Source organism: Eumetopias jubatus, unplaced genomic scaffold, assembly GCF_037043125.1.
Source record: "Eumetopias jubatus isolate StellerSeaLion01/CBP00866 unplaced genomic scaffold, mEumJub1_p1.0 scaffold_10, whole genome shotgun sequence".
NCBI lineage: Eukaryota > Metazoa > Chordata > Mammalia > Carnivora > Otariidae > Eumetopias > Eumetopias jubatus.
The window spans coordinates 92,547,927-92,574,327 of NW_028274816.1; the positions used below are offsets into that span (position 1 = coordinate 92,547,927).

Genomic DNA, 26,401 nt, shown 5'->3' on the forward strand with positions numbered 1-26,401 from the left:
TAGGTCATGCATCGGAAGCTAATATCATGTTGTCTATGTCAGTTACACCTCAGTTAAATTAAAACAAACAAACAAACTACAGAGCAACTGGAAGTTATCTGTCCAAGCTTTCTGCTCAAACACCTCCTCGTTCTCCCTGCCACAAAGATGGGCCTTGATATTTTCAGAAGGAGGATGTAAGTAAATGAAGATTTGGCATCTTAGAATGTTAAAGCTGGAAAGATCACTGTAGGTAGCCCCCTCATGTCATGGATAATAAACAGGTGAGCCTCAAAAGGCCACAAATAACCCAGCCAGAGTCCTACAGTGGATGGCAGACCTGGATCTGGACTCTGTGTCCTCAGCCCAACTCTGCCAAGGAAATATTCTTAAAACCCTGCCTTTTTTTTTTTTAACAGCTTTGTTGAGCTATAATTCACATGCCATATGATCTGCCCATTTAAAGTCCACCATTCAATAGCTTTTAGTATATTCATAGAGTTGTGTAACCATTACCACAATCAATTTAGAACCTTTTCATCACCCCAAAAAGAAACTCCATAGCTCTTAACCACCACCACCACCACCACCCCGTGTCCCCAGCCCCAGGTAACTCTAATCTACTTTACATCTCTCTAGATTGACCTATTCTGGATATTACATATATGGGAATCATATAATATGTGGTCTTTTGTACCAGGCTTCTTTCACTTCCATGTTAAGAGCATGTATTTGTTCTATGTCTAATAATATTCCATCATAAGGACATTATTTACCCATATTCACTAGTTGATAGATGTTTAGGTTGTTTCTACTTTTTGACTCTTATGAATGATACTGCTTTTTATGTGGCTGGTGTTTTAATTTCTCCTGGGTATATATAGAAGTAGAATTTGGGGCTTATATGATACCTCTGTGTTTAACCTTTTCAGGAACTGCCAGACTGCTTTCCAAAGCACTGCCCCATATTACATTCCCAGCAGCAGCGTAGGAGGGTTCCAATTATCTGTCTTTTTGATTATCACCATCCTAGTGGGTGTGAAGTGATACCTCACTGTGGTTTTGATTAACACTGCTTTTTTTAAACCTACCTGCTCAGAAACCTCCAGCACGTACCCACTGCATTTGTAAGGTCTTAACTCCTTGGTGTGGTCCTCAAGTCCTTCCCCAGTTGCCACGTCCAGTCTTGCCATCTCTTCTGCTATGTAGCCCTATGGGAACCCACCAGGCAAGCCAGCCCAACCTCCCCTGCTCTTCCCTTCTGTTTCACAAGACCAGAATGCCTTCCGCCTGCTAGCTGCTCTTGAAATTGCACTTGGATTGCAAGGAGCCCAGATAAGATGGAGAATTGAGGTTCCCAGAGCAAAACTGGGAAGATATGAGATTCTAGACTCTCTCCCTAAGGCTGGGGCTGAGAGGGATCCTGTGCAGGCAGGGGTTACAGGATGCCAGAGCATGCAGGTGAGGGCTCTGTGCTTAGTCACTTTCCTCCCATAGTTCTGTGTGGCAAGTGATAAGAGCAGAGCCCTGGCTTTGTCCTCATCAAAGCTAGGGAGTGGGAAGGAGGACCTTGGTTTCAGTTCTCAATGTTGGGTTTTCTTCTCTGCTCCTCCTCCTGGCAGTTTAGGTTGGGTACATTTTAGCCTGATGTCAAGTTTTTCTTATACCTGTATAAGAAACCTGTTTAATAGACTAACTTGTGGGGAGCCTGGGTGGCTCAGTCGGCTAAGTGTCCAACTCTTGGTTTCCGCTCAGATCTTGATCTCAGGGTCGTGAGTTCAAGCCCCGAACTGGGTTCTACACTGGGCATGGAGCCTACTTTAAAAATGTGTGTGTGTGTATGTGTGTGTGTGTGTTTGTGTGTGTATACACATATACACTAACTTATAACAAAGATGTCAATTGCTTTTTTCATTTAAAAAGATGTCTCTCTTGCCTAATCTCAAAGTTCTTATTCTGATAATGCTTTTGGTTCTAATTCCTTGAATTCACTTCTGTCACACACACACACACACACACACACACACACACACACACACACACACCCCTACCTCTACTATTAATCCAGACCATTGCTGTGAAAATGCTTTACTTAAATACTTTTAGAACTCCCCCCCACTTGAGTCTCCTTATAAACAAAAATGATTTATGTCGGTTCAGTGGTGTGACTGGCTGTTTACTCTTCCAGAATATTGTCAAAGCACCTTAAATCCAAAATGTCCTCTTTCTTTAGTTTGTTTCAATGGCAGACCTCCATCTTAACTGAAGATCCAGCCCTCAAATGAACTTCTGTCTCTAGAGCTGCTCATTTCCCTTATCAAAGCAGACATTTGGCTTAGAAATGGACAGTTTCTAAATATGTCCTTCCCCCCACCCTCCACCTCCTGGGTTCTCCAACTTGATATTACCGGCCAGCCGCGGGTAGTCACCTGCAGGAAGGCTAAGTTCACAGTAGGAAGATTTATTGCCAAGAAGAGTAAATTCTCTCATAGCCTTAGAGAGTAATGAAAGAGAAATAGATGTTGTTTCAGAGCCCTGTGGTAAAACGTGAGGAAGAACTTTTCAGTATTCCGAGTTCTGACTGCTTTGCTGCAGAGAAGACCCAGCCAGTGTCAAGTGTGAATTTACTTTATGGGATTCCCTTGATCACGAGAATAATCCACCTAAAGCTCGGCTAAGCCGTTCCTCCCCTCGCCAGTAGGTGGCGCTGTAGCCGCGCTGTTTTCAGATGCCCTTTCCAGGCCCGATCTCTCCCGGGGAAACTGCTTTTCATCTGCCGTCCATTCTTTGCCAGGTCTGTGTGCCCTCTCAATCAACCATTCCAATTCGTATGTGGCCTATCCTGGAAGCCTGACTACAGGCGAGATCGTGCTTTACGATGGACACTCCCTGGTGAGTTGGCAGCTCACCCGGCCGGCTTCACAGAGCAGGGCGGGAGTGCTGCGAGAAGTCCCGCGAGCCGTGTGCAAGGGGAGCCGAGGCAGCATCACTCGGCATCACTCGGCATCGGGCGTGCAGCTGGCTGTCATCTTCCCGAGGGCAGGAGGAGGGATAGAAACAGAGGCAGAATCTAGGTAGACCAGAAAAGGACATACAGCTATATGGCCTGGTGGAGAGGGAGGGAGACACAGGGAGCCCAGCAGATGAGGGAGGGCATCTCGGAAGAAAAGAGGAAGGGGAGGGAGAGGAAGTGTATCTTCTTGCTTCCCCAGCATCAGTATTCATCTTCCCTTGTCACCAACAGAAAACAGTCTGCACGATTGCTGCCCACGAGGGGACGCTGGCCGCCATCACCTTCAATGCCTCGGGCTCCAAACTAGCGAGCGCTTCTGAAAAAGTGAGTGCACTCGCCGTGCCTTCACCAGGCTCCGCTGTCGGGGCCCCGCTCTCTGGGCTCCGCCGCCGGGGCTCCGCGGTCGGGGCTCCGCTGTCGGGGCTCCGCGGTCGGGGCTCCCCTGTCGGGGCTCCGCGGTCGGGGCTCCGCTGTCGGGGCTCCGCTGTCGGGGCTCTCCTGTTGGGGCTCCGCGGTCGGGGCTCCGCTGTGGGGGCTCCGCGGTCGGGGCTCTCCTGTCGGGGCTCCACGGTCGGTGCTCTCCTGTCGGGGCTCCGCTGTCGGGGCTCTCCTGTCGGGGCTCCGCTGTCGGGGCTCCCCTGTCGGGGCTCTCCTGTCGGGGCTCCCCTGTCCGGGCTCCGCTGTCGGGGCTCCGCTGGATGGCTCCCTTGGGGCCCAAGATCTGATGAGCTGGGCCTGGGGACAAGGACTGGCTAGTCCCCAGCCTACTTGGAATCCATTTCCGAGGGGGAACCTCTGCCCCGTGCATGCTGTGTATATGGATACGTATTAACTCAACAGACAAAGGCCTAGGCTATGCGAGATACAAGATACTTGACAGAGAAACTTGTGGTGTTATTGAGAAGCGTGCTCGCACAGGTTCCCCAGATACACCCTGAGGCTGCATTTCATAAACCGTGTAAACAACATGTTGTGCTATTTAGCAGGAGAGATTGATCTCTTCTGACTGGAATGGCCAGGAAAGGTGATCGAGTTGAATTTCAAATGTCGTGAAAAACATATGGATTTTGAGAGGCTGAGACCGAATATTCTAGGAAGCGCAAGCATTGTGAGCGTCCACACACACAGAGCCTTGGGTAGGGCGGGGAGGGAAAAGGGAAACCGTGTTTCACACATGGTCCAAGAATTACTTCTATGGCAATATACACACAAAAAAGCCTCTGTGTCCAACACTCTGTGCTTCCCCGTCAGAGACAGATGTTCTGGACCAATAAAACAAGGTCCTTTCGGAAGGGACATCTGCATCTGAAGCCATTAATGGTGTGAAATGTCCCCTTGCTCTCTTTTCCAGGGCACCGTCATCCGGGTGTTCTCTGTACCTGACGGGCAAAAGCTCTACGAGTTTCGCAGAGGCATGAAAAGGTGTGCGTTCACCGTGAAACCCGTTTTACTGTAGCCGCCCAAGTCCCGCAGGGGACGGCTGGTGGCCATCTGGGGGGGGGGGGGCGGGAAGGGAGGAGCTTAACTGCCTGAGACGCCGTGCAGGGGTGCTTAGTAGACCTGAGAACACGGCCGCTCTCCTAGCACAGGACCTCAGCCACAGGAGCCCTTTGTTGATGTGCGAGGGCAGCTAGCAAAGGAGAAGTGAGAGAGAGAGAGCAAGTCACCATCCAAAAGTAATTCGTCAGGTGTGAGGGGCTGGGACCCTAGGGGCTGTAGCATTTGCCTCGGGACCGATGCACAGAGCTGCTGGAGAGCATCCAAGATGACAGGAAGGGGCCGTGCTTTGTTTCTTCCCCGCCCGAGACTGTGACCCTTTACGAATCTTCCCAGTGTGAATTTCTAAATATGAATGACACAATGTCCGGGGGATTTTAGAATACCTAGACTCTCCAGGACACACTGAGTTTTCTTACACAGCTGGTTTTGAACTGGAGAGCAGTCACCCTCACCTTTCTGGCTCACGAGTCTGTCTCTGCGTCACTGTGCTCCTAGGTACGTGACAATCAGCTCGCTCGTGTTCAGCATGGACTCACAGTTCCTCTGTGCCTCAAGCAACACCGAGACCGTGCACATCTTCAAGCTGGAGCACCTCACGAACAGGTCAGACGTCAAATCCGCGAGGGCCAGAGTGGCCGGCCTAAGTGATTTCTGCTCTCTCCGAATGCCACGCGCTCAGCCTTCCTGGCTAGGTCTTCCCCGAAGGGGTGGTGTCATGCCCTGAAGCACAAAACCCGGGGCCACCCCACCCCCACAGAGTTCACACCCTCGCTCTGCCCTTGGCTGCCCCGTGCTAGGAGACCCAGGCAGGTAACTCAGTGTTTCTGTACCTCGGCACAAAATGATCACCGATGCGTCTTGGGCTGGTTGTGAGGACTGAGTGAGTTCTTGAGCTAAAGTGTTCAGTGGGGTGCCAGGCACCCAGGAGACAGTAAGAATCGGGCGGCGAAGCGCTGGGACAGTAATCTGCAAATCCCCGCCACCCTGCCCACCACCGAGTGCGGCGCCTGGGGCCGGAGCGCTGCGTGCCTTCAACTGTGGGTATTCCTTTCCTCTTGCTGCCGCACCAAGTGGCCACGGGCTTCATGGCTGAAGGCAGCACACGTTCATTATGTCACAGTTTGCTAGCCCAGGACGGCTCGGCCGAGTTCTCCGCCCAGGGTCGCCCAGGGCGGAAATCCAGGTGCCAGGCAGCGCTGCCCTGATCTGGAGCTCCGAGTCCTCTTCCAAACTCAGTCTTGTCCCTGGTGAGAATTCTGGTCCTTGCGCCGGTGAGGTCCCCGCATCCGGAGTGGCCCTCTGCTCAAGAGGCCACCCGCTTCCCTACTCACGAAGCCTTCAGTCCAGCAATGCCGCACGGATTCCTTCCTGTGCTTTGGATCGCTCCAGCTTTGCCTTCTGCCTTCCTGGTCTGCGGCCGGGGGGAGAGACCTCTCTTGCTTTCATGGGGTGCTGTGATTAGATCAAGCCCCACTGGATAATCTCGCTGCCTCCAGTGATCGGAGCCATAGAACATGATGCAGTCACCGGATGGCTCCTTCGTCACCGTCAAATTTTTTAGGGATCAGGGCATGGGATCCTGGGGCCTTTCCTAGGAATTCTGTGGTAGCGTGTGAGCACCGGAACCCAGCGGTCACTACCTGCTGTGTGCATGCGCACGCCTACCCTTGGAGATATCTCACACTGGAAAGGATCCTCCTTCCCCGCCCCCCACCCCACCGTCATTGTCCGTGGCAGTGTCACCCTGGCCAGCCCTCTTCCCAAGGTCAAGATCCTGCTTCTGGTAGCATAGCAAATGCTTCAGACGCCCCATGTCTCCTGACTCCTTAGTGCCATGATGGGAAATTGAAACATGAGCGATGAGCTCAGTGACACACGGAAGGCAGGTGGTGGAGTTAGCGATGACAGTGACTCGTACATTGATAGAGCGTTATGTAGTTTATAGTCTTTGCACACACTGCCTCCCTCCGTTCCCCACAAGAGTCCTGGAAGGCAGGAGTAGAAGTTTCATCCCTGAGGCAGCTGGGCTTCAGAGCAGTTCCACGTGTTGCTCAAAGCCCGTCCCTGCCTACAAGTCCCAGGGTCCACATGGAAGTGCCACGCTTTTACACCCCGCCAAGCTTCTAGAGCTGCTCCAGAGCAGAAAGTCCAGGGGCATCTAAGAAATGTCCCAAGGACTTACACGCTGGGTTTCACAATTGTGCCAAGAGAGGCCCCTCTTCTGTAACTGAAAGAATTCTGCTCCTAACGTGGAAGAACATCTATGAGAAAGAAACTTTTTCCACCTAATTTCAGGATACGCTGCCCCGCCTCTCTTCTGTGTGTTCAGTATAGCAGGTCGGTCCGACATGTACCCCGCTACTGTTATGAATGTATTAGTGTGTGTCTGTCTGACACCCATACCTGGCTTCTGTCCCCCTTCCTCTGAAACTCCATCCAAGGGCACCAGCAACCAAGTCAGTAAGTGCCAAGGATTTTTCAGGCCTGGTTCCGTCTTCCCTCCACAGGCTAGTGCAATGCTCTTTCTCGGGAAACCTCATCCCCCCCCACTGGTGTCCGAAACCCCAGGGGCTGCTTCCTCCCGGCTCCTCAGTCTTCCTGGAACCCCGTGAAAGTCCCCCCTTGTTCACGGGCATCCCAGAGCTCAGTGTTTGTCCTGTAGTTCTTCTAACCCTGCACGGTTTCCCTAGAGCTTTGATCTGTTTTCTGGACTTTTCTATCACTTTTCGGACAGCTTGTAAAACGTAAGCCCAGATCTCTTCGGGAGCTGTTGTGATAGTTGGGAGCACAGGAGGGCGGCTGGGCTGCTAGGGTGCCCTTCAATCCCGAGGCGCCGTGACAGAGGGCCCCCAAGCCACTGCTTTAGCCCTGTCTGCATCTGAGTTCATTATTAGGGCTTCAGACCGGAAGTTGCCATTTGAACTCATTTTCCTGCCCAGGCTCTCCGGTTTCCGTCAGTGATCCAGAGAGCTGGGAACAGCCCCTTCCTCCCCCGAGTGGCTCTTGACCTTCCCCTTGGCCATCCATGAAGTATAAGCCGCCACGATGGCTCACACTGGCCTCCGCCGCCCCATTCCTCTGGCTGCTGCCCCGAACCGAGCCTTGAATGTCTCCTGTCTGCTCGGTCATGTCTCACTCCTTCTGGGTTCTCCTTACCAGTCCGTCCTGTATCTTCTCAGGGGGCTAGTTTTCTGGAAGTGTTCCTTTAAACCTGACCCTCCCTCCTCAGAAACCGTTACCCCCTGCCCCTCAGCTCTGGGAATAAAGTTCCAGCTCCACCAGCCTGGCGTTCAAGAAGGCCCCTTCCTGGTGCACCTTACCTGCTGCGCGGCCTTCCCGCCTCGGGCACCTCAGCCAGACCAGCTTGGCCGTGGCTCCCAGAGGCCCTGCTCACCTGCCTCTATCCGCGGGGCCCTCCTGCCTTCCTGTCCCACCACACCCCACAGCTGAGCTGGACCTGCCTCCAGAGCCCAGCCCCACGGCCACCAGCCCCAGAACACCCCCAATCAGTGCAGACACCATCCTATCAAATAGCGTCTGCCATGGGCGAGGCACGATGTGAGCCCTTCGGCTGGGGGTCACCTGTTCGGTGCTCATGCCGGCCCTGCCAGGTGATGTGTTCGCTGACTGAGGTTATCCGTTTCCCAGAGAGGAAGATGGGAACTGGGAGGTGAAGGAACTCCATCCACCTCTCCCTCTTAATGGTTCTGGAGTAGCTCCTACCTGCACCCTCCACGTGGCACCTCACATTTTATATCTCTGTGCCGTGTCTGCCCCAGGAATGCAGAGCCTAGGCAGTATGTGTCTTTTTAAATGCCACCCCTTGGCACAGAGCTCCAGGGCAAGCAGGACAGGTATGTTTCGTGATGCTCAGGATCACAGATTAATGGTGGAACCCCTAAAAGGGGCCCTCGGTTTCAGATGGGAACATCAAGGCCCAGAGGGGTTTGTTCAGAGACCACCTAGCCAGTTGGTAAACAGAGTGAAAAATAAACGCCGTGCTTCTGAGCTGCAGCGTGCTCACAACAGCGTGCAGCCTTGGGCCCTGTAGACAAGTGGCCTCGCAGCAGGTGCTCCCAGGAGCGCGTGTGGCCACCCTGGTCCCTGATGCGCCTCCAGTGTGCGCAGCGTGAAGGCAGGGGTGTGCTCCCACCCATTCCCCCCTCTCAGTGACAGAGCAGCCAGCCCCCTGTGTCCGGCAGACACCCTGCGATGGAGTCTGATGGCTGCAGGGGACGCACCAGCTCCCTCTGAATTATCTCCACCACTGGGAATCACTGGGGCCCCGGGTGGCTTCAGGGCTGTAATCAAACACCGCCCAAAGCACCTTGCCCGGAGGTTTGCTTCCCACTCAGTCTGGCTAGGGAGGCCTTGACCCTGAGAGCACTCTGTTCTTCCGTGCGCCCGGGACAGGCCTGAGCTTCGTTCTCAGAGTCCAGATAGCCTTCCCATCTCCCTTGGCCCCCTTCTGAGAAATCTGGAAATCAGACTAATCATCGCATGCAACTTCTTTAATGTAGGGAAGCGGTAGCATGGGGAACCTCTTAGCAGCTGTGCAATGGCCCTTCCGAAGGACAAACGAGCCCTCGATGCCCTTCTGGCTCTGCCAGCACAGTACGTCCCGAGCTGTTGCAGTGGGCGGAATGTGACGCTGAGGCCCGGTTCCTTCCTGTTGCAGTGAGCGCAGCTCTGAGCTTGGGCCTGCAGAGAGTTGGCTCGATGCCCAGGCCTGCGGGGCCGTCTCACCTCCACCTGTGCCTTGCTCCCCCAGCCGACCAGAAGAGCCTTCGACCTGGACTGGCTACATGGGAAAAATGTTCATGGCTGCTTCCAACTACCTCCCCACCCAGGTGTCAGACATGATGAACCAGGACAGGGCCTTCGCCACCGGACGTTTGAATTTCTCTGGGCAGAGGAACATCTGCGCTCTCTCCACGTATGTATGGCCCCGCCCACCCCCCACTGGCAAAAACCTTTTCCTGTCTGTTTGCCCCGAGCACGAAATCCCCAAACACGTGCAGGGAGCCAAAGGACAGATGGCCAGGAGGAAGGGTGAGCAGACTCGAAGCCTGCCGTGTAAAATCGGCGGCTTTTCCTCCCCGGTCGGCATGCGCGTTCTAGGGGTGGGGCGGGGGGCACGGCAGGAAGTTGGCATGGGAACCCCAACTTTCTGGTGATAACGACACTGTCTTGAAAGCAGTTCCCATTCTTAGATAACTCTGTAACAAGGCTCTAGTTCCACGGTCCGGCTTCAGACACCTCTGGGCTTGGCAGATACTTTAAGTGGTTTAAAGGAGTTTGTTAAAGAAGCTAAACATTTTTTTTTTTTAATTTGATCAAACTAGCCAGCTACGCGGTGAGCCAGTTTTGTCCTTTGTCCTTTCTGTCACCATAAAAGGCGGGAACCCACGTAAGCCAGGGGCTGTGTCCCGCTCAGGTCAGCGGAGGCTTTTGCTGGCAGTGGCTTTTCACAGAGGAATAGCATGCATGCACCTCCTTTTGTCTCATTCCCACAAGTATTTTCAAAGACAAGAAATAATCCTCGAGGTAGATCACCAGGGTCAGAATGCCGAGAAATAGCCAGACACCCAGAACCGGGGGCCCGCGGGCTGGGTACGGGTCTCTGATGGCAGGGGAAGCGGCAGGGGAGGCTTCGCACTTGAAGCTGCTCCGTTACCCGGCTCTGTTGTCATCACGGCGCATGTTTCTTTCCCTTGGCTCTTAGGATCCAGAAACTGCCGAGGCTGCTGGTCGCATCATCCGATGGGCACCTTTACATCTACAATTTGGACCCTCAGGACGGAGGAGAATGTGTCTTAATCAAGACCCACAGGTGAAGAGACTGGTTTTCAACAAAAGCCTTTGAAGAGCTGGTTGGGGCGGGTTGTCACGGGGCCAGGAACGATGAGCTTCAGGGCGCTTGCTTGTCTTCCTCCCTGGCCTTCTCAGGGGCAAACCTCGAGAGGGCGCCCGCTTTGTGCTGGGCTCAATGTCAGGCGCCCTCACCACCCGGGACGCTTCTGGAAAAGCCCTCGAAGAAAGGGAATGTCTCCCTGCGGCCTTTTCTCATACATAATGGGTGCTCAAAAATGGTGCCCAAACTGAATCGAGAAGTTCTCTTGATGTCTGTGACCGAGAGCAAGGCGACCTCTACCTGCTGTGACAGGACAGCACCAGCTGCCCCTGCCCCCTCGGCCTTGGAGCAGCCCCCTTGCGAGCGTGGCTTAGCGTCCTTGCCAGGTGCATCAGCAAGAGCCGAGGGCCGATCTTCGCTCAGTAAATATAAGAGAAAGGGGTCATTGTGAAGTTGCGTGATTGACCCCCGGCCGTTCAAGGTCACTGGCAGGTCACGTGACCCAGCAGTGTCCGGCTGGCTCTATAAGCTCGAGTGGGCAAGCCTGAGCTTCCTAGTGCTTTTCCTTCTGGCCGTACCCTGGATATGTGATGATCTCTCTTTTCTCCTCCCTCCCCTCGCACCCGCACCCCCAATTGCTGCAATTAGCTTGCTCAGCTCAGGAACAACAGAAGAAAATAAAGAAAATGACCTCAGACCTTCATTACCTCAGTCTTACGCAGCAACTGTAGCCAGACCGAGCACCTCATCCGCCTCCACGGTGCCAGGTGAATGGCTGTGGGGGGCCTGGCCGGGGCCTGGCCGGGGGGCGCCACGGGGGCGCGTTTCTCACAGCGCTGTCTTCTCTGTCACCTGTGGACAGAACGCTCTCCCTGAGCCACTTACCTCCTCCCAGGGGCGGCCACAAGAGCAGCCTTTTAAAGTCAGGTCCCTAAACCTGGCAGGCAGAGCCCAAAGTTGTCGCCTGCCCCACAAGTAGGGTCAACCATTGGTCTCTCTGAGAACTGCCAACAGGTGGAGAGTTGGAGGGGCCTGCGGTAGAGGGTGAGTCAGGACAGCCCCCTCCGGGGGCACAGAGGCCACACCTGGTGGGGATTTTGACTCATCTGAAGCAGTCTCTCCGTTCACAAAGGCAAAGGCCTCCCATCCAAGTACTAACCAGGCCCGACCCTGCTTAGCTTCCAAGCAAAGGCAGCTTCCCGTGGCTTCCCTGGAGGTCCCGCCCCGGGGTCATGGCGTAAGAACAGTAGATCGTGGGGGCTTCTCTCATGTCTCATTCTTGGTTTCCAGGTTATTCTGAGGACGGCGGAGCCCTCCGAGGAGAGGTTATTCCTGAACATGAGTTTGCGACGGGACCAGTGTGTCTTGATGATGAGAATGAATTCCCCCCTGTGAGCATTAGGAATCCCTAAAAGAGTGGCTCAGTCTGTGTGCTTAGAAGGAAACGTTCACCTCGGGCAGGAGGCGAAGTCACTTTCCCTGTTCTCTGGCGCTGTTAACAGCTAACCTCCCCTCTAACAGCCAGAAAGCCATAGCGGGTGCCCTATGCTGCAGGCCCCACAGACTAGCCGGCAGGTGTCAGGCTAAAGCCAGCAGCATTCGAATAACCGAATACTAATCCAGGGAGTCTCAGCGGCCTCACTACATTCGGAGGCCTGGAATCCTTAACTTGGCTTCCTTGGCAGTCTCTGTGCTGCTCACAGGAGGAATTCGTGCCTGCATGAACTCCCGTTTTCCTGAGGCTCCTTTAAGGATGTCCTTGCAGAATACTGCCGCCTTGTTGCTAAAGACGGTGATCTAACAGGGCTGGGTCCGCTGTGCTCAGCAAGCGAGCTAGACCCCCACCCTCCTCCAGCTCTCACGGCTCCCTGGGCTGACCCCAGGCTCCCTGCGGCCGTGTGGAGGGTGGGAGGCTCAGTGGAGCGCTCCCCTGCCTTTCCCTGCATCCTGCTTCAGCGGTTCTGGCAGCCGAGCGCCCTCCAGGTTGGCCGGGTGCAAGGCTTGGCTTCTTCCAGCATCCCCGGCCGAAGAGCGGATTCTCGCCCTGGGGGGCTGCCAGGGCCTCCTTAGCTTCTGACGCTTCAAGCTTCCATTTCAAGCAACACGCAGACGGCTCTCATGAGCTGAGGTTAGAGAGTGGCACGGATAAACCGAAAATCGTTTGGACTTGGAAGCCGTGTTTGGGCCCAGACTTAGAGAGCTGACCGAGTCACCCTCCTGGAGCCAGACTGGGCGCTGCCTCAGGGCCCGTTAGGTCCTGGTCTGTGGTGTTTTCTCCTGAACGTTATTTCACGTCAGTTGAAATTCCATTTGCAAAAGGATGGGGTGCAGGCCTAGTTTCTTTCTTGTATAAGTCCTGGGACAATCTGGTAAGCCCAGTCAGCTTTAAAAAAAAAAAAAAGGCTGTTTTGGGGCCCTCCGTGCATGACAAGAGGGCTGGGTTTGGGATTGCCCATAAAGGCTCCGTGGATTGCAGCCTGAGATTTACAATTCTGGCTTTTAACAGATTGCCAAACCCAGTGCCAACAAGTCCAGTTTATATTTTAGGGGTGGAGAACAGTGGTTCTTTAAAATACTCATTATAAATATAAAAATAGCTGTTGGCTTGCTGCCTCCTGATAAACCAGTTGTTTCGCCTTTGGGTTCTCATGCCCCGACTAGCCATAAGGGGAGTTCTTCTGTGCCCCCCAAAAGTTGGCGGTCATTTACCTGAGGTTGTATCTTCTAGGAACCAGAGCAGAGCAGATGCAGTGGGGATAAATGTGTCCCACTCTGTCCGGGTTTAGAGCCTTCACCCACTAGGTTCCGTTTCAGTAATTTTGGTGAAAGTCTGTGACTGCTACAAAAGACTATTAGGTTATTAATTAGATCCTTAACTGTCATCAAAGTAAACCCTACAGCCTCTTGTACTTATGCAATTAGAGTACTTCAGATACCGGCTTTCAGGAGGTGGTCCCCTGCCAAAGAAAACCTGTATAAAATAATAGGTACACTGTGTAGATCATTTGTTTGGAGTCAAAAAAAAAAAAAATGGAGATGCTTAAAATCTAGTGGTAGAACTTGTCGAGAGGCCTGTTCACCTAAACACTGCCAGGAAGCTGGGTATGAGCCACTTGTCCTGTCTCTCTCTTAAGGACCAAACGTGTGAAAGTTGGTTTAACTTGCATCCGGGATTTTTATTTAGACACAAGGAAGGCTTCCTGCCAGTGAGAGCATTGATCACTGAATGAGATCCGTGTTAGACCCTAGAGCCGGTGGTTGGGGTCATGGAGGCCCTCAGACCCCAGCCCTGCCCTCCAGCCTCCAGGCAGACGGGGAGAACAGGACCGAGCTTCTGCACGCTCCCGATGTCGTGGCAGATAGCCTTCTCCGTCTCACTACACGGGGGTCAGAGGCGTGAGGGCCACGGGGATGTCTTCTCGACATGGACCATCTCACGCCCTCGTTGGCAACAATGTCCAACGGGAGAGGAGGTGCCGTCCAGCTCCTCTCCTTGTCCTGTTCTGTATCAGTATGCCTATTACGGGTACCGGGCCAGAATTCACACCTCTACCCACATCCCTTCAAAACTTCCGGGATTGTGAAAGGGTCTTGGAGTCTCAGCTTGGTTTAAATCACTTCTCTTTCGGTTCAGATCATGGGCTTGCCCGGCTAATCTCATGAGGGGCTCCCCGGGCCTTTGCCTTCAGAACACAGGCTTTGCGAGTGGGTTTTTTTTTTTTTTTTTTTTTTTAGTATACTCACACTTCCCTGGATATGATCACTCTTATCTCCTCAAGATTTACTTTGCTCCATAAACAATGAGAGAAGAGAATTGATCATTTCTGGTACCTTAGAAAGGTGCCATATCCGGGAAGCAGTTTTTATCGCAAGAACACGCCAACCTTTACAAGTCTGCGTATCCCCTGACACTAGTCTTATTCTTGTGAGCAAGAGAAAGGGAATTGGGACCAAGGGTATTTACTGACTTTTTAATAGTGATTTAACAGTCCGTGTTTACAAGTAAGATGAGCCTTTAAAAAAAATGCATATGCATATAAATACACATAAACACATATTTTATACAGAGTATTTTTTTGAAACTGTGCCATACTCATTTGCACCTAAGTAAGATGGGTGGATTTTCTGTGGCCATTGAGTGAGGGTCAGTCTGTGGACATACGGAAAAACTCTGCAGTGCCCAGCCTCCCCCCGCTGACCCCACATGGGCACAGATCTGTTGATAATGCAGCCTGCCTAACCGCCTCTTCCTGGAAAGAGTAAGGCCATTCTGTTTTGATTTTGGTAGATAATCTTGTGCCGTGGAAGTCAGAAGGGCAAAACGAAGCAGTCATGATGAGAAGCGCACCTCAGAAATCAGGACACCCCCTATCAGGTGGTTTTGGAGAAAACAAGGAAGGTGGAAGAATGGAGTACAATTGTGTGTGCACAAAGGGGGGCAGGTGCCACCGCTTAAGCCACGGGACATGGTTCACGGCTCTCCAAGCTCTCCTCTGCCCTGGTTGCCAGTGGGTACAGGAGGCGCTATATACACATCCTGCTATTCGAAATATGTTACAACCATAGTGTCAATGCTAACTAACCATATTGGTCTATAACCGGAACTTTATATGTTAAAGGGCATCCTTTTGAAATGTATGCCATGTAAAAATGTACTTATAGGAAATCTCTTTGAATTGTATTTCTTGTATATTACATACATAGAGACTGTTTTCAGCCAGGCAAAGTATTTTTGCAGTGATGGCAATAAATCATTTATTACCTTTGAGTCCCATTTAGGATGCTAATAATAAAATCATGGCAATGCATTTTTGAGGTTTTAAATTTTTATTTCTTACTGGTTTTAGGAAGCAGGAAGGATGCCTAAAATCTTTAGAATACAGTCGTTTGATCTTTAACAGGGGTGGAGGGAGGCGTGCAGGGCCCTGGATTTATCTATGGGCTCTTCTGTGCTGAGACCCGGAAACATCTAACTCTGTCCTAAGTCTGCATCTGTGCTACTCAGGGCACCCCCCAGCAGTCACCCAGAAATGGAGCATCTCAGGCCCCACCCAAGACCTACTGAGTCAGAGCCTGCCCTTCCACGAGCTCTCAGCTGACAGGTATGCATATTAAAGATGGAGAAGCAGTGCCCTAGATCCCAGCTGGGATGAACCTATCCTAAAGCGACCAGCCAAACTGGGTACAGAAAAAGGAAACTAAAATGCATTTAGTGCCTGTGCTGTGGCAGGTCATGTGGCAGGCATTTTCGTAAATCACCTTTTGTCCTCAAAATCAGCTCACAAGCTAGGTTAAATAATCGCCCACGTTCAAAAGCCAGGGTCCTGAACCGGGGCTAACTCCAAAGCCCGGGTGCTCTCTGCTTGAGCTCCACATGCGGGAGGGACCGCGGGGGGGCGCAATGCAGGGGCTTCGGGCCCAAATTCTGAGACTTGGTTTCTACAGCATCTGGAGCTGGAACTTGCCCTCCCTTCCTGACATCTTCTGCCTGGGAGAAAAACTGGTCCTCTGGCAACGGCAGGCGACGTGGTGGGGATTGCAGCAGGGGGTCACGGAAGGATCACGAGTATAATCCGCTCTGGAGGTGTTGTCACCAGCAATGTCTCGGAGAACATCTGCAAGAACCTCTCTGACCTCGGGCACTACGCCCTGGTATTCGGCACTACGTCTGTCTAGAGGCACAGCTTCCGCAACATCATCTTCTAGGTTAAAAATCAGGGGAGGCTCATGATGCTGCTCAGGCCCCACGTCCCCATCACAGGCTCTGGCTCCGCCTAGAGGGAAGGTGACAGCAAATACCCCATCAGACCCAGCTTTGGCCTTATACTGGAAAGAGGAGAACTGTGATTGATTATACAATAATCCAACCATCCCAGGACCTGAACATTCAAATGATTGTTCTGCCTGTCAAAGAAACCACCTTGAGATTTTAGGTGCTCATTCCAGTGATGCTCCCACTGGCCAGAAGGACTTCGAACTTCTCCCGGACTTGCCTTCAGAGCCGTTACGACGGCCAATCAGGGATCTCCCGTCTCTACCCTTTGCGAGGAAGATTTTTTTTTTTTCCGAACATTGATTTCTTGAACACCAAAATCCTCAATTTGGTGGACTGGGCAGGAAGGCAATGTGAGTAATTTCACTTTGGGTTGCAGTTGAGATTTGTGTATGAATTCGAATCTGGCTAGGAAGGCAGCCTCAGGAGAGGAGTAACAAAAATGGAGTCATGGGCCACATCCTTAGCTGTTGATGATTCAGGTGACTTTTTTTTTTTTTTTGCCTTTTCCTTACAAAAAGTAGTTAAGGTATCTGGCAGAAGTTAATATAATACAATTAAATAAACAAAAGGAATCCAGGCAAAGGACAGCCATCGGAAAGACAGCAGTTCCTGAAGCCTACTTTGCCTCTGAGCTTCCTAGCAGCCAAACAATAGGGTAGAATCTTATCAGTTACTCAGGGGAAGCCAAGGTCTTTCGGGCCCTGAGGTATGAGAGAAACTTTTCCAGGAGCTCCTCCTCCAGGGAGAGAACAATGGGCAAATCACACAGCCTTTAGGCAGCCGTCCTTAGTGGTCTTCCTCCTACGGGTGACATTCAGGTCGTTCAGCAGAACGTTGAGTCCCTGTCTTTGCCTAGAATTTGGAGTCCAATTTGGCTCCTCTTCACTGGCAGTAAAGGGCAGCGAATGAGGTTTGCAATCAGTCAAACAAGGGCTGGGACAGACGCCTCTTATGAAAATGTAAGACTTCCACTTAGAGGATCATGGAAGAGCTTGCATGGAACCAGCCCTCCTATGGATAACACTTCTAAATTCTAGGCAATACATTTAGGGAAAAAAAAAATTGAAGGCACCAGCAAATGACCAAGGCAGGCAGAAACCGAAAAGAAGTTGATCATTGAAAGACAGAGGTCACAGGGGGTTGGGTCTGCGTCTTAAAGAGTTTCCCACCCCGCCTAGAGACACCCCTCAGCCTGTGCAGCAGGGAGCAGCTAGATCCCAGGGAGAAAGGTGTCATCTCTTTGGCTTGAGGTGTCCGGGGACAGAGCTCAGGGCTGCCAGAATGGGGGAAAATGGGTGAGTAGAAATCTCAGGAAGGAGGAGGGAGCCAGAGAGGAAAAGCCTCAAAATCCGTGGATAAACTCCCTCCACATGATTCTCTAATCTAAGGTAGTAGATGTCAAGACATGTCATTTATCCAAAACAGTTTTAAGTAATAAGGATGCGGATTTTCAAAGAGAAGGGGAAGGGAGAGATCAGAACAGGTCCCACCCTTCCGCCCCAACACAAACCCAGCTGTTGAGAGGTCCGTCCTCCCCATCCTCATGCTCACGCTCCTGGGACTTTGGTGACTCCTCAGAAGAAGAGACCTCCCCTCCCCTGGGTATCATAATTCCTGTCCGATTGAGATCGTTTAAACGGTTCAATTACTTCATAGTAACATTCAGGATTCCGATCCTGTGGTGCCAAGGGCTTTCTGGCAGGGCTGTGACTTCTGAAATTAACTCAGCCTGGAGAAGCCATACCTCTGAGATAATGTAATGTAAGGACTGTAATCTAGAAACTTTCCCATCTGAAAGCATAACAAATATCTGACTGGTTTGTATTTTAGGTTTTGGAGGATCAATGATTCTTGTGGCATTTTTAAGATCCCTCAAGTTATGAACTCAAAGAACTTGTTTTGTTTTTATGCCACATTTTCTTCAGGATCACGTATTTATACTCAGGGAAAATCATTTCTTTATTATATAATTCTTTGGAACGCTCTAACACGAAACAACTGAATCAAATTGGAATCTGCACCAGGTCCCGGATTTTGTTTTATTTTTGTTTTGTTTTTCATTCACTAAAAGAAAAATGTTAGGGTCCCTACGAGGTATGAGATGCTGTGCTCAGCACTTGAAGACAACAAAAACAAAATATCTTTACAAACCTCAAAACTAGTAGGGGAAATAAAACATGGACCCCCTCCAAACCCCTCCAAAAAACCCAAACAAACATGTACCCAAATGACTGGCATGTATGGCAGAATGTGATCATTATCAGTTTTTCCAAATCATACCCAGCCGGGAAGATGAGAGAGAGTTTTATGACCGGGGTACTAGAATTTGATGTGAGGCCTTTGCAGCTGAGAGAGGTTTTGATATGAGGCCAAGGAAGAAGGTCGTTGCTCTTGGAGAACTGACCCTGGAAAAGTGTGGGGACCCAGGCTGGAAGGACCCTGAACTCAGTGGGCAGCAAGAAGCCACTGGAAGATTCTGAGAACCATCCTGACCCAGTATCACATTTCTACAATATACATTTAAGATGGTCAGCGAGTGAACCAAGATGCAGAGAGACTTCTGTCGGTTTGCTAACTCAACCTCTCAAGTCTATTTTCTGAAACAGTCTATTGTCCAGTAAATTACACTTTAAAATATCTCTGAGCTCCCATTTCATGTTCAGCCAAACTGGCATTTAAAGCATAACAATGGAATGAAACATTCTTCGGGTGGAAAGGAACTGTGTTAAGTGTGCTGACTAGTTCCGAGCTTGCTAGAAATGTCAGCCAACGGTAGAAAGCCCTTGTTTTCCTATTTGTGGGGGCAGACAGCCTGTGCTGGGGGGCCCTTGGGTGCTGAGAGCTCCCTGAAGGAGGGCGGCCCACACTCACTCCTGGAGGCCTCAGGGAGGATCCGGGCAGGGGACACCAGACTCACCGCTGATGTAGAAGGCCTTATAGCGCCCCAGGCGGACCGTCTGAAGGGCTCCATACTCTCCAGCCGCCCCACTGTTGGGGTGAAACAGCACCTGAGAAAGAGGAACAGAGCTTCCTAACCAGGCAGCCATGCTGGATCCTCCCTGGAAAGCATTCCTTTCTCTGTCATAGTGTCTGGCCCACCAGCCCCACCCCACCCTGGCCCGAAACAGTGACCAACACGGGCCTCTGGGCCACACCGGCCAGCCCCCCGGGGGGCCTCCATGAAGTAGCTATTTGGCCAGTTAACTAATCAGAGTGGGCTGCCGCTGTGGTCAGATTCCTAGGCCTGGTACCAGCTACAGAATGCACAGGGTCCGGGGCAAAATCAAAGTGAGAGAAAGCTTGTTCAACATTGAAGAATTTCAAGATGGCACAGCACCTGCTCTTGAAACCAGCTGCAGGGCTGTCCTAAGTGCAGGGGGCGGGGGGATGTGACTGCGCCGGGTCACACACCTGCTGGGGCCCCAGCCCTCAGGTTCAAGACAGGGCCTGGGGACCTGCCTGTCTCACAGATCTTCCCAGGGATTCTGACACAGGTGTCCCTCAGATCTCCTTGGAAAAACGGCTTCTTCAGCATCCAGTTGATTTTCTCGCTCTCCCTGGAGCAAGGGTGGCATAAGAAGGCATCCTCGAGGGGACAGCTCCGCATGATTTCTCCAGAACTGGGCACAGCCTAACATGGATGTCCTCACCTTTGACTCAATCCCACCCCACTCGGACTGAGGAAATCCTCCCTCACCAGGCCATCGATGAAAGAATCACCCTACAGAGCGGAAACATAAAATTCGGGCTTTGCCAAGGGCGGGATCTGGTAGAAAATAAATGACCGGTGTCCTTGGTCAGTTGGTGGGTTTGGGCTGCAAGCGGGAGACCGCCCTGGTATGAATCATGACCGATATATATCACTGGAAAGGCGCTTATGTGATTCAAAGTTTCCATGGGGCTTAAAAAAAAAATGAGAAACATCTGTTGGAGCAGTAAATAGCTGTCCCCCCAAGTTTCCCGGCTCCGGGAGGATGCCGAGGGCGGGGCTCCTCCCACATCTGCAGCTTCCGTGCTCTGCTCTCGTGACGGTCCCCGCAAGGCCCCCAGCCAGCGTGATGACAGCAGGCTCCTTCCAAACAGGAAAAGAAGTCGTAACTCAAAACCCACTCTTCTGCCAGGCCTGCAGGAAGCCAAGCCCGTCACTGCAGGAGGCCGTTCAGTTTCCTTCTGGAGAAGGCAGGAAGTGGGGGACTTGGAAAATCGTCTTGTCCACCGACCTAAGACGCACTCAGACATCCAGGAAGTGGGAGTCGCGCTCCGCTGGTTCAAATCATGGACATGATTTGAGCCTCAGTCACAGACACTCCATCAGGGTGGGCTGCCACGTCCAGGATATTTATGCAGCGTTACCAGAGGCAACTTGCAAAATCCAAGAGGAAAAGGAAGCAAAATTTCAGGTTGGCTCCGGCCGAAACTGGGATGGGTTTTGTTTTCTTTCGTGCAGACTGGCCAGGGCGGTCTTGTTTCTATCAACAGAGGAAGAAGGTTGGCAAATTTACACATGAATCACCGCGGAAGATGGGTCCTCTCCCCGGGAGGGTGGGGGGACACCCTGTCCGAATTTCAAAGATGACTTTATCTTCTGCAACCACAGTGCACCTTCTTCATTGCCTTTCCTACCTGTTTGCTTTGTTTCATTTTTGTTTTGTTGTTTTAAGCAGGAGAGCATCTCCTTGGGCCCGGGAGGCTGGCGTTATGTCACACACACACACACACACACACACACACGTGTGCACGTGCTGGTGGGGCTCACACACACACACACACACACACACACACACACACACACACGTGTGCACGTGCTGGTGGGGCTGCAAAGCTCTGTCTCCAAATGTGGCCAGCCACTCCGCATGGTGGCTTTCACCGCTAGGGGCCTCCCTAAGAGAAGTGATGGGACTTCCAGAGCCTGCAACCCAGCTCCCATCTCCTGGATGTATGGCCTCCAGGGAGGTGCCACGTCTTTCAGGACCCACAGCTGTCCCAGACTGGTTTGGACCGGCAAATGCAGAGCCATTAAAGAAGCCTTCCCTTTGTTGACAATCTGTGGACTTGGTGGCGACCTGGAGCTGCGGTAGGACTTGACCCGTGGGGACGTGACAACGTCCAGCTTCCATTCGGGACTCAGGCAAACACCAAGTGGGATACCTGAGGTAGCCTCCCTTCCCCCTGCTCGTGGTTACCCTCAGTGCCCAGATGCAGACCCAGGAGCAAGACCGCGGCAGGCTGGTGGGGGATGCTACGGGTTTTAAACACCACCTGACGTCCCTAGCGACCTCAAAGGAGACAATGAGAAGACTGTTCTGTAGGAAAACTCGGTAAGCCCGTAATTTGCCTTTAAGTAAACCCTCCACATCAGGCCAGTGGGCCTGTGGCTCTAGGTGGCTTGAGCTCTTCAACTTGCGGTTACTTCATTTGCAAAACAGGGAAGAACCCCATTGCTGAGCCGTATTTGCATACTGTTTTTCAGATGATCATCTAGGAGTTACTTCGAGCTTCTTGAAACTGGAGTGGTTTTCTAAACCACGCCATGTTAGAACCCTTGTAAGCCCAGGACCCATCTAAGTGTGAACACAATTAAAGTGTATTTCTTAAAAATTCCATGGGGAGCCATGAAGGTGTGTATACACATACGCATATGGATGTATAGCTGTAAGATCGATCACTCACTCTACCTCCTGGCCTCTCTTCAGCAAATTCAAGATGATCTACTCTAGTCTTTTCAGCAGGTGACCGGAAAAGACCAGACTCAGGGCCAACAATTACCTGTGTTGCCCTCAAACTCCAAATAAACTTATCTCAAGCGTCTTCACAAACACTGTGGGAATCTAGCGCTCTAGGAGGCTGGGTGGGGCCCGAAGGTGCCAGCACCCGAGCGCTTTTGCTTTAGAAGATACCATCAGCGGCTTCCGGTAAGCAGTGCGTGGTGGCTGTTTCCTCCTGGGCCCCGGGGTGTGGTCAGGGAGCCGACCAGCCCCACTCGAGCTGTGTCCCCACACATCATGGGTCCCCACGAAAACCCCCAACAGTGCTGTGGCTAGTGTCTCGTCTTCCTGCCTGGTTCCCGGGCCCACCCCCGTCCGCCACTAGACCAGTAACTGTGAGGCCCTGAGCCTGGGCCTCGGTGACTCTGCACAAAGCAGCAACTAGAGAGAGAGTGAGTGCTCTCAAAGAGGCTGAGAACGGAAGTAAGCGTGAAGGAGCTGGCTTCCACAGGCAGACCAACCACGTCAAGGAGCCTGGAGTCCTTGAAGCACTTCCTGGTGACCCCAATTATTCTATTAGTAGCTGTGGTAATAAACACTCGGGAGCACCTCTCCACTGACGTCTTCCATAACCCCCCAGGGTCACATACTGCAAACCTCCAGCCCAAAGGCGGAAACCATCTTCCTGCTGCTTTACTGCCGCTCAGCCGTAGAGCTCAGCCTGGAAGGGTCTGCAGCTCTAGAAGGTTCCATATTGCAGGAGAAGCCATGCTTCTTCAGAGGGCTTTTCAGGCATGTCTGACAAGCCCCAGAAACTGCATGAACGCTCACAGAAGCACGGGAGGCCCTCTCGGGGCCACAGTGCTGGCCTGCCGCTGGCCAGCTGAGGGGTGGGGGTAGCTTCAGTGACGGCCACCGTACATCTGAGCAGCATTTGAGTCACTTCCATGTGACCCTAGGTAAAGACATAAATAGACCCTTTGATGTGTGGGTCCCAAACTGAGAAGCCATGTGCTCGCCAGGCCCTACAAAGGGGTTTGGGGTTCCCTCCGCCCACTTCCTCTTCCTTTGGGTGAAAGGAAAACACACGGAAATGACATGGAAAGGCCATCGGGCCCAACACTTCCTGGCTGTCACTGCCCCTGAGCGCCTCAGTACACACAAGGAGGGGACCCTGTGGTGCAGGGGCTGCAAAGTCACAGGCCAGGCCCTCTGGGAGCTGGGGGGGGGGGCAGGTGGGGAAGGTCAGGGGCATAAAGCCCTCGTTAGCACTGCCATCCAAGAGCTGTTTCATTTATGTGTCTGTTCATTCATTTGTTCATCAGATCCACGTTGACTGCATGCTGGCTGGGTGCCAGGCACTGTGATGTGCACTGAGAATTCTTGGTGAGATCCTCGCCTTCTGGGAAGTTCCATTCTAGTTGGGGATCCCCACGATACACAAGTCACTCACACTACTCAGCCATCTCATCCAACAAAAACGTGCCAGGTGCCTACGATATGTCAGAAAACTCAGTAATTATGAAAAAAATCCTGTGTTATAGGGAATCAGCACGCCTGTATACCCGCTCTAAGCCAAATTGTTAAATGTAAGTCTGGATTGGCAAACTGGATTGCTCGTAGGGGAAGAGGGGGAGAGGAGTGGAAAGAGAGGTTTGTCTCAAAGAGGTCGTCCATCAGACTTTCTCAAACCAGGCCTGGAGCAGCCACCTCCATGCATCATCCAAGGATGGTTCTCTTTGCACAAAGGTGGCCCTGGATGAGAGGCAGCAGGCCAAACTCCTGAAGAGCCTGAGCAGAGCACACACCTCCTCTACTTACCCTGTGCCCAGTCTGCGACCAGCCAAAGAGCACCTCAGACGCATCCAAACCGTCAAAGTGCCGGTCCTGGGGCAGGCTGGCCCCAGCCAGAGCTACCACAGTGGGGAAGATGTCCAGCACACTGCGGGAAGAACAAGACAGCGTTGGCCCCAACTATTCCCAGACTCTCCCTGGCCACGCCGTGGTCAAGGCCCACCCAAACCAGCCCAGACTGAGCACCCACATCCTCCTTCATGGCCTGTCCCCCTCTGTTTGCCTCTCCTTTCTTCAGGTTCCACCTGGATTTTTGCTCCTGGAAGAGGCAGAATGGCACAGTGGTTGTGCACTCAGACCCTGTGGCTGAGAGTTACCTGGCCTCAAATCCCAGGGTTGCATCTCTCTGGCTTCTCAATGCCTCAGTATTCTGTTCTCTAAAATGGACATGATGATAATAGTGCCCACCTCACGGGGTACTGTGTGGATGAGACACACAGAGATGGCATGTAGAAGACCTCTGAACGGACTCACTGGGTGTTTCTGTTATAGTTATTCACAAGAAGGGCACCTGGGTGGCTCAGTTGGTTACGCATCTGCCTTTGGCTCAGGTCATGACCCTAGGGTCCTGGGATCAAGCCCCTCGTTGGGCTCCCTGCTCAGCGGGGAGTCAGCTTCTCCCTCTCCCTCTGCCCCTCCTCCCTCTTGTGCTCTCTCTCTCTCTCAACTAAATAAAATCTTTTTAAAAATCAAAATAAATTATTCACAAGAGCCTCCCTATGGACCTATCTAAGAATGAAGGGGTTCTACCTGTCACCAGTTAAGCCACAGCCACTAGCTGAGAGGGGACAGAGTGTGACAGGTACCTGCTAGAGAACGTTCACTTCATTATTCCTTCCCTGGGTCTCTGTGTCACAAATATTTAGTCTTTGTTTAAAATGCCATGGTACATGAAACATTCCACCCCTTTATCTCAGTTACTTTTTCCCCATTACAAAACAGTAAATGTTTACGGTAGGAGAAAAAAAAAATAGAACATCCAGAAACATAAAAGACGGAACAATGCACGAATAGTGCATTACCCAAAGCTAGCCACCATTACCATTTTGGTGGATTTTGTTCATGCGATTTTTTTTTTAAGTCATGTGGTACAATTTTACTTTATTCTAGGGCACATCTCCTGCCAGCCTGCTGTGCTTTGTCAGAAAAAAAGCTCTCCAGCATAAACCAATAGACTGTCCTTTCAACAAAGCTGTTTAGACCCAAGGGCCAGGCCAACTGAGTCAGTGGGCTGTGATGCAGTCAGGAAGGCAGGGCCAAGGCGAGGGGTACTCCCCCGGAGAGAGGCCCTGGTTTGCCTGAGGCTGGGCACAGCACCGAGTTTCAGGCACACTTTTAGGGAGGCCTCAGAGGACACATCTCCCACTGTCACCACCCTGAGGTTCCGGGAGGGGTTCTCTGCCCAGCAAGAGGGGCTGTGTGGGAAGGGACTGAGCTTCTGCCCACAGTGTGGCTCTGCCTACAACCCCAGGGCAGAATCTCTCCCTGGACGATGGCACAGTGTTTCTGGTTTGCCTTCAGCTTTCACGGTTCACACAGCTGGTGGCTTATCTCTAGAGATACGTGTTCCAGGAGGTGGCATCCCACATGGGCCAAGTCAAGGAGTGCTGAGTAAGCACTAACAGAGTCCAGCACAGTCCAGAAACCTGTCCAGAGTCCAAGGATCCTGGGACAAACTGGGCAACACAGAGCACTGCAGTGCAGTCTGAGAAGGCCATGGTGGCCGGGGGCTGTTGGTTCGAGCTTTCTCTAAATTGCACCCCGAAGGGAGACCGGCGTCACAGATGGGTCACATCAATGAGCCAGAAAAACGGGATCTGTGTTCGACTGGAACCTATGGCATACTTTCTCTTTCCATCTTACGTTTTCTCCCCGGTATCAGGAGGCTTCACATCCTCTAATGGAAGAAAGCATGAAGTCTAATGTTCTTGGGACCCTAGCATCTCAGAATTGGTCAAGGTCCTCAGAGGTACCTTGCCCACCCAGAGCATAAAGAAAACCTTGGCCCACGAGAAAATCTTCAACATCTCTGATGACTTGCCAATCCAGCACTGACTGCCAAGCCCAGGCTGTCCCCCAGTCTTTCCTTCCGTGCTGGGGGAAGCCAAGCCCCCGAAGTTAGCCCTGGAAGAGGGAGAGATTCCTGGGCACTCACGGCCCCCGTGCCATCCCAGGGCTCGGCCCCCAGCTGAGGCGTGAGCGTAGAGAAAATGTCGGTCCTACACCAAAGGAAGCCCAGCGGCTCCCAACCTCAAAACCCACCCAAGAAACTGGTCCTGAGAGTCTTTAAAGAGACATTAAAAAAACCCAGAACCTACATTTTCAAGTTTCTGCGGCTGATGCTACTTGGGATGGAGGCTTTGTGCAGGGCCACATTCTGACTTTTGTGGGCTCTTTGTGGGCCCTGTCTTCCATACAAAATATTAAAAATTCGAGTTCACAACCGTGTTGACAGAAAGATGCATAGGGAAACAGTATATATTAAACCATTTTCTTCAACCTAAAAGTTCTTTTTTCTCCTTCTGATTTTAGAAGAAATTAAAAATCTCCTGCGTCCCTAAAAATCTCATGGGCCTGGCCCTGCCCCCCACCCCTGCCCCGGACTAAGGGACAAGTCGGCCCTGCCTTCTGGAGGGAGGAAAACCCACTTCCCTGGGCCTGCGCTTTCTCTGCACAGTGACACAAAATGCTGCCATCAGAGTGGGCAGGGGGCCACCTTT

The 26,401-nt window shown here is 52.0% G+C and overlaps 2 protein-coding genes across 4 annotated transcripts in view; one reads left to right on the plus strand and one right to left on the minus strand.

Annotated features, from left to right (window-relative positions):
* WIPI1 (WD repeat domain, phosphoinositide interacting 1) overlaps positions 1-14,832 on the plus strand; it is a 31,862-nt gene extending 17,030 nt beyond the window's left edge. The window contains exons 5-13 of the mRNA XM_028112887.2: positions 2,774-2,871; positions 3,224-3,316; positions 4,344-4,414; positions 4,988-5,095; positions 9,264-9,428; positions 10,218-10,325; positions 10,995-11,113; positions 11,637-11,737; positions 14,635-14,832. Coding sequence (XP_027968688.1) covers positions 2,774-2,871; positions 3,224-3,316; positions 4,344-4,414; positions 4,988-5,095; positions 9,264-9,428; positions 10,218-10,325; positions 10,995-11,113; positions 11,637-11,737; positions 14,635-14,682 — 911 coding nt within the window. The 3' untranslated portion in view covers positions 14,683-14,832. The remainder of the gene's footprint in view (positions 1-2,773; positions 2,872-3,223; positions 3,317-4,343; positions 4,415-4,987; positions 5,096-9,263; positions 9,429-10,217; positions 10,326-10,994; positions 11,114-11,636; positions 11,738-14,634) is intronic.
* Positions 14,833-15,154: 322 nt separating this feature from the next.
* Positions 15,155-26,401, minus strand: part of ARSG (arylsulfatase G) — a 101,926-nt gene continuing 90,679 nt past the window's right edge. For 2 of the 3 annotated variants that reach the window (XM_028112882.2, XM_028112883.2), the window contains 3 exons: positions 23,649-23,769; positions 19,040-19,130; positions 15,155-16,120 (listed from right to left, as the gene is read on the minus strand). In XM_028112882.2, coding sequence (XP_027968683.2) covers positions 15,786-16,120; positions 19,040-19,130; positions 23,649-23,769 — 547 coding nt within the window. In that variant the 3' untranslated portion in view covers positions 15,155-15,785. Of the gene's footprint in view, positions 16,121-19,039; positions 19,131-19,533; positions 20,592-23,648; positions 23,770-26,401 lie in introns of those variants that run through there. The other variant, XR_015769312.1, reaches the window with a different exon arrangement.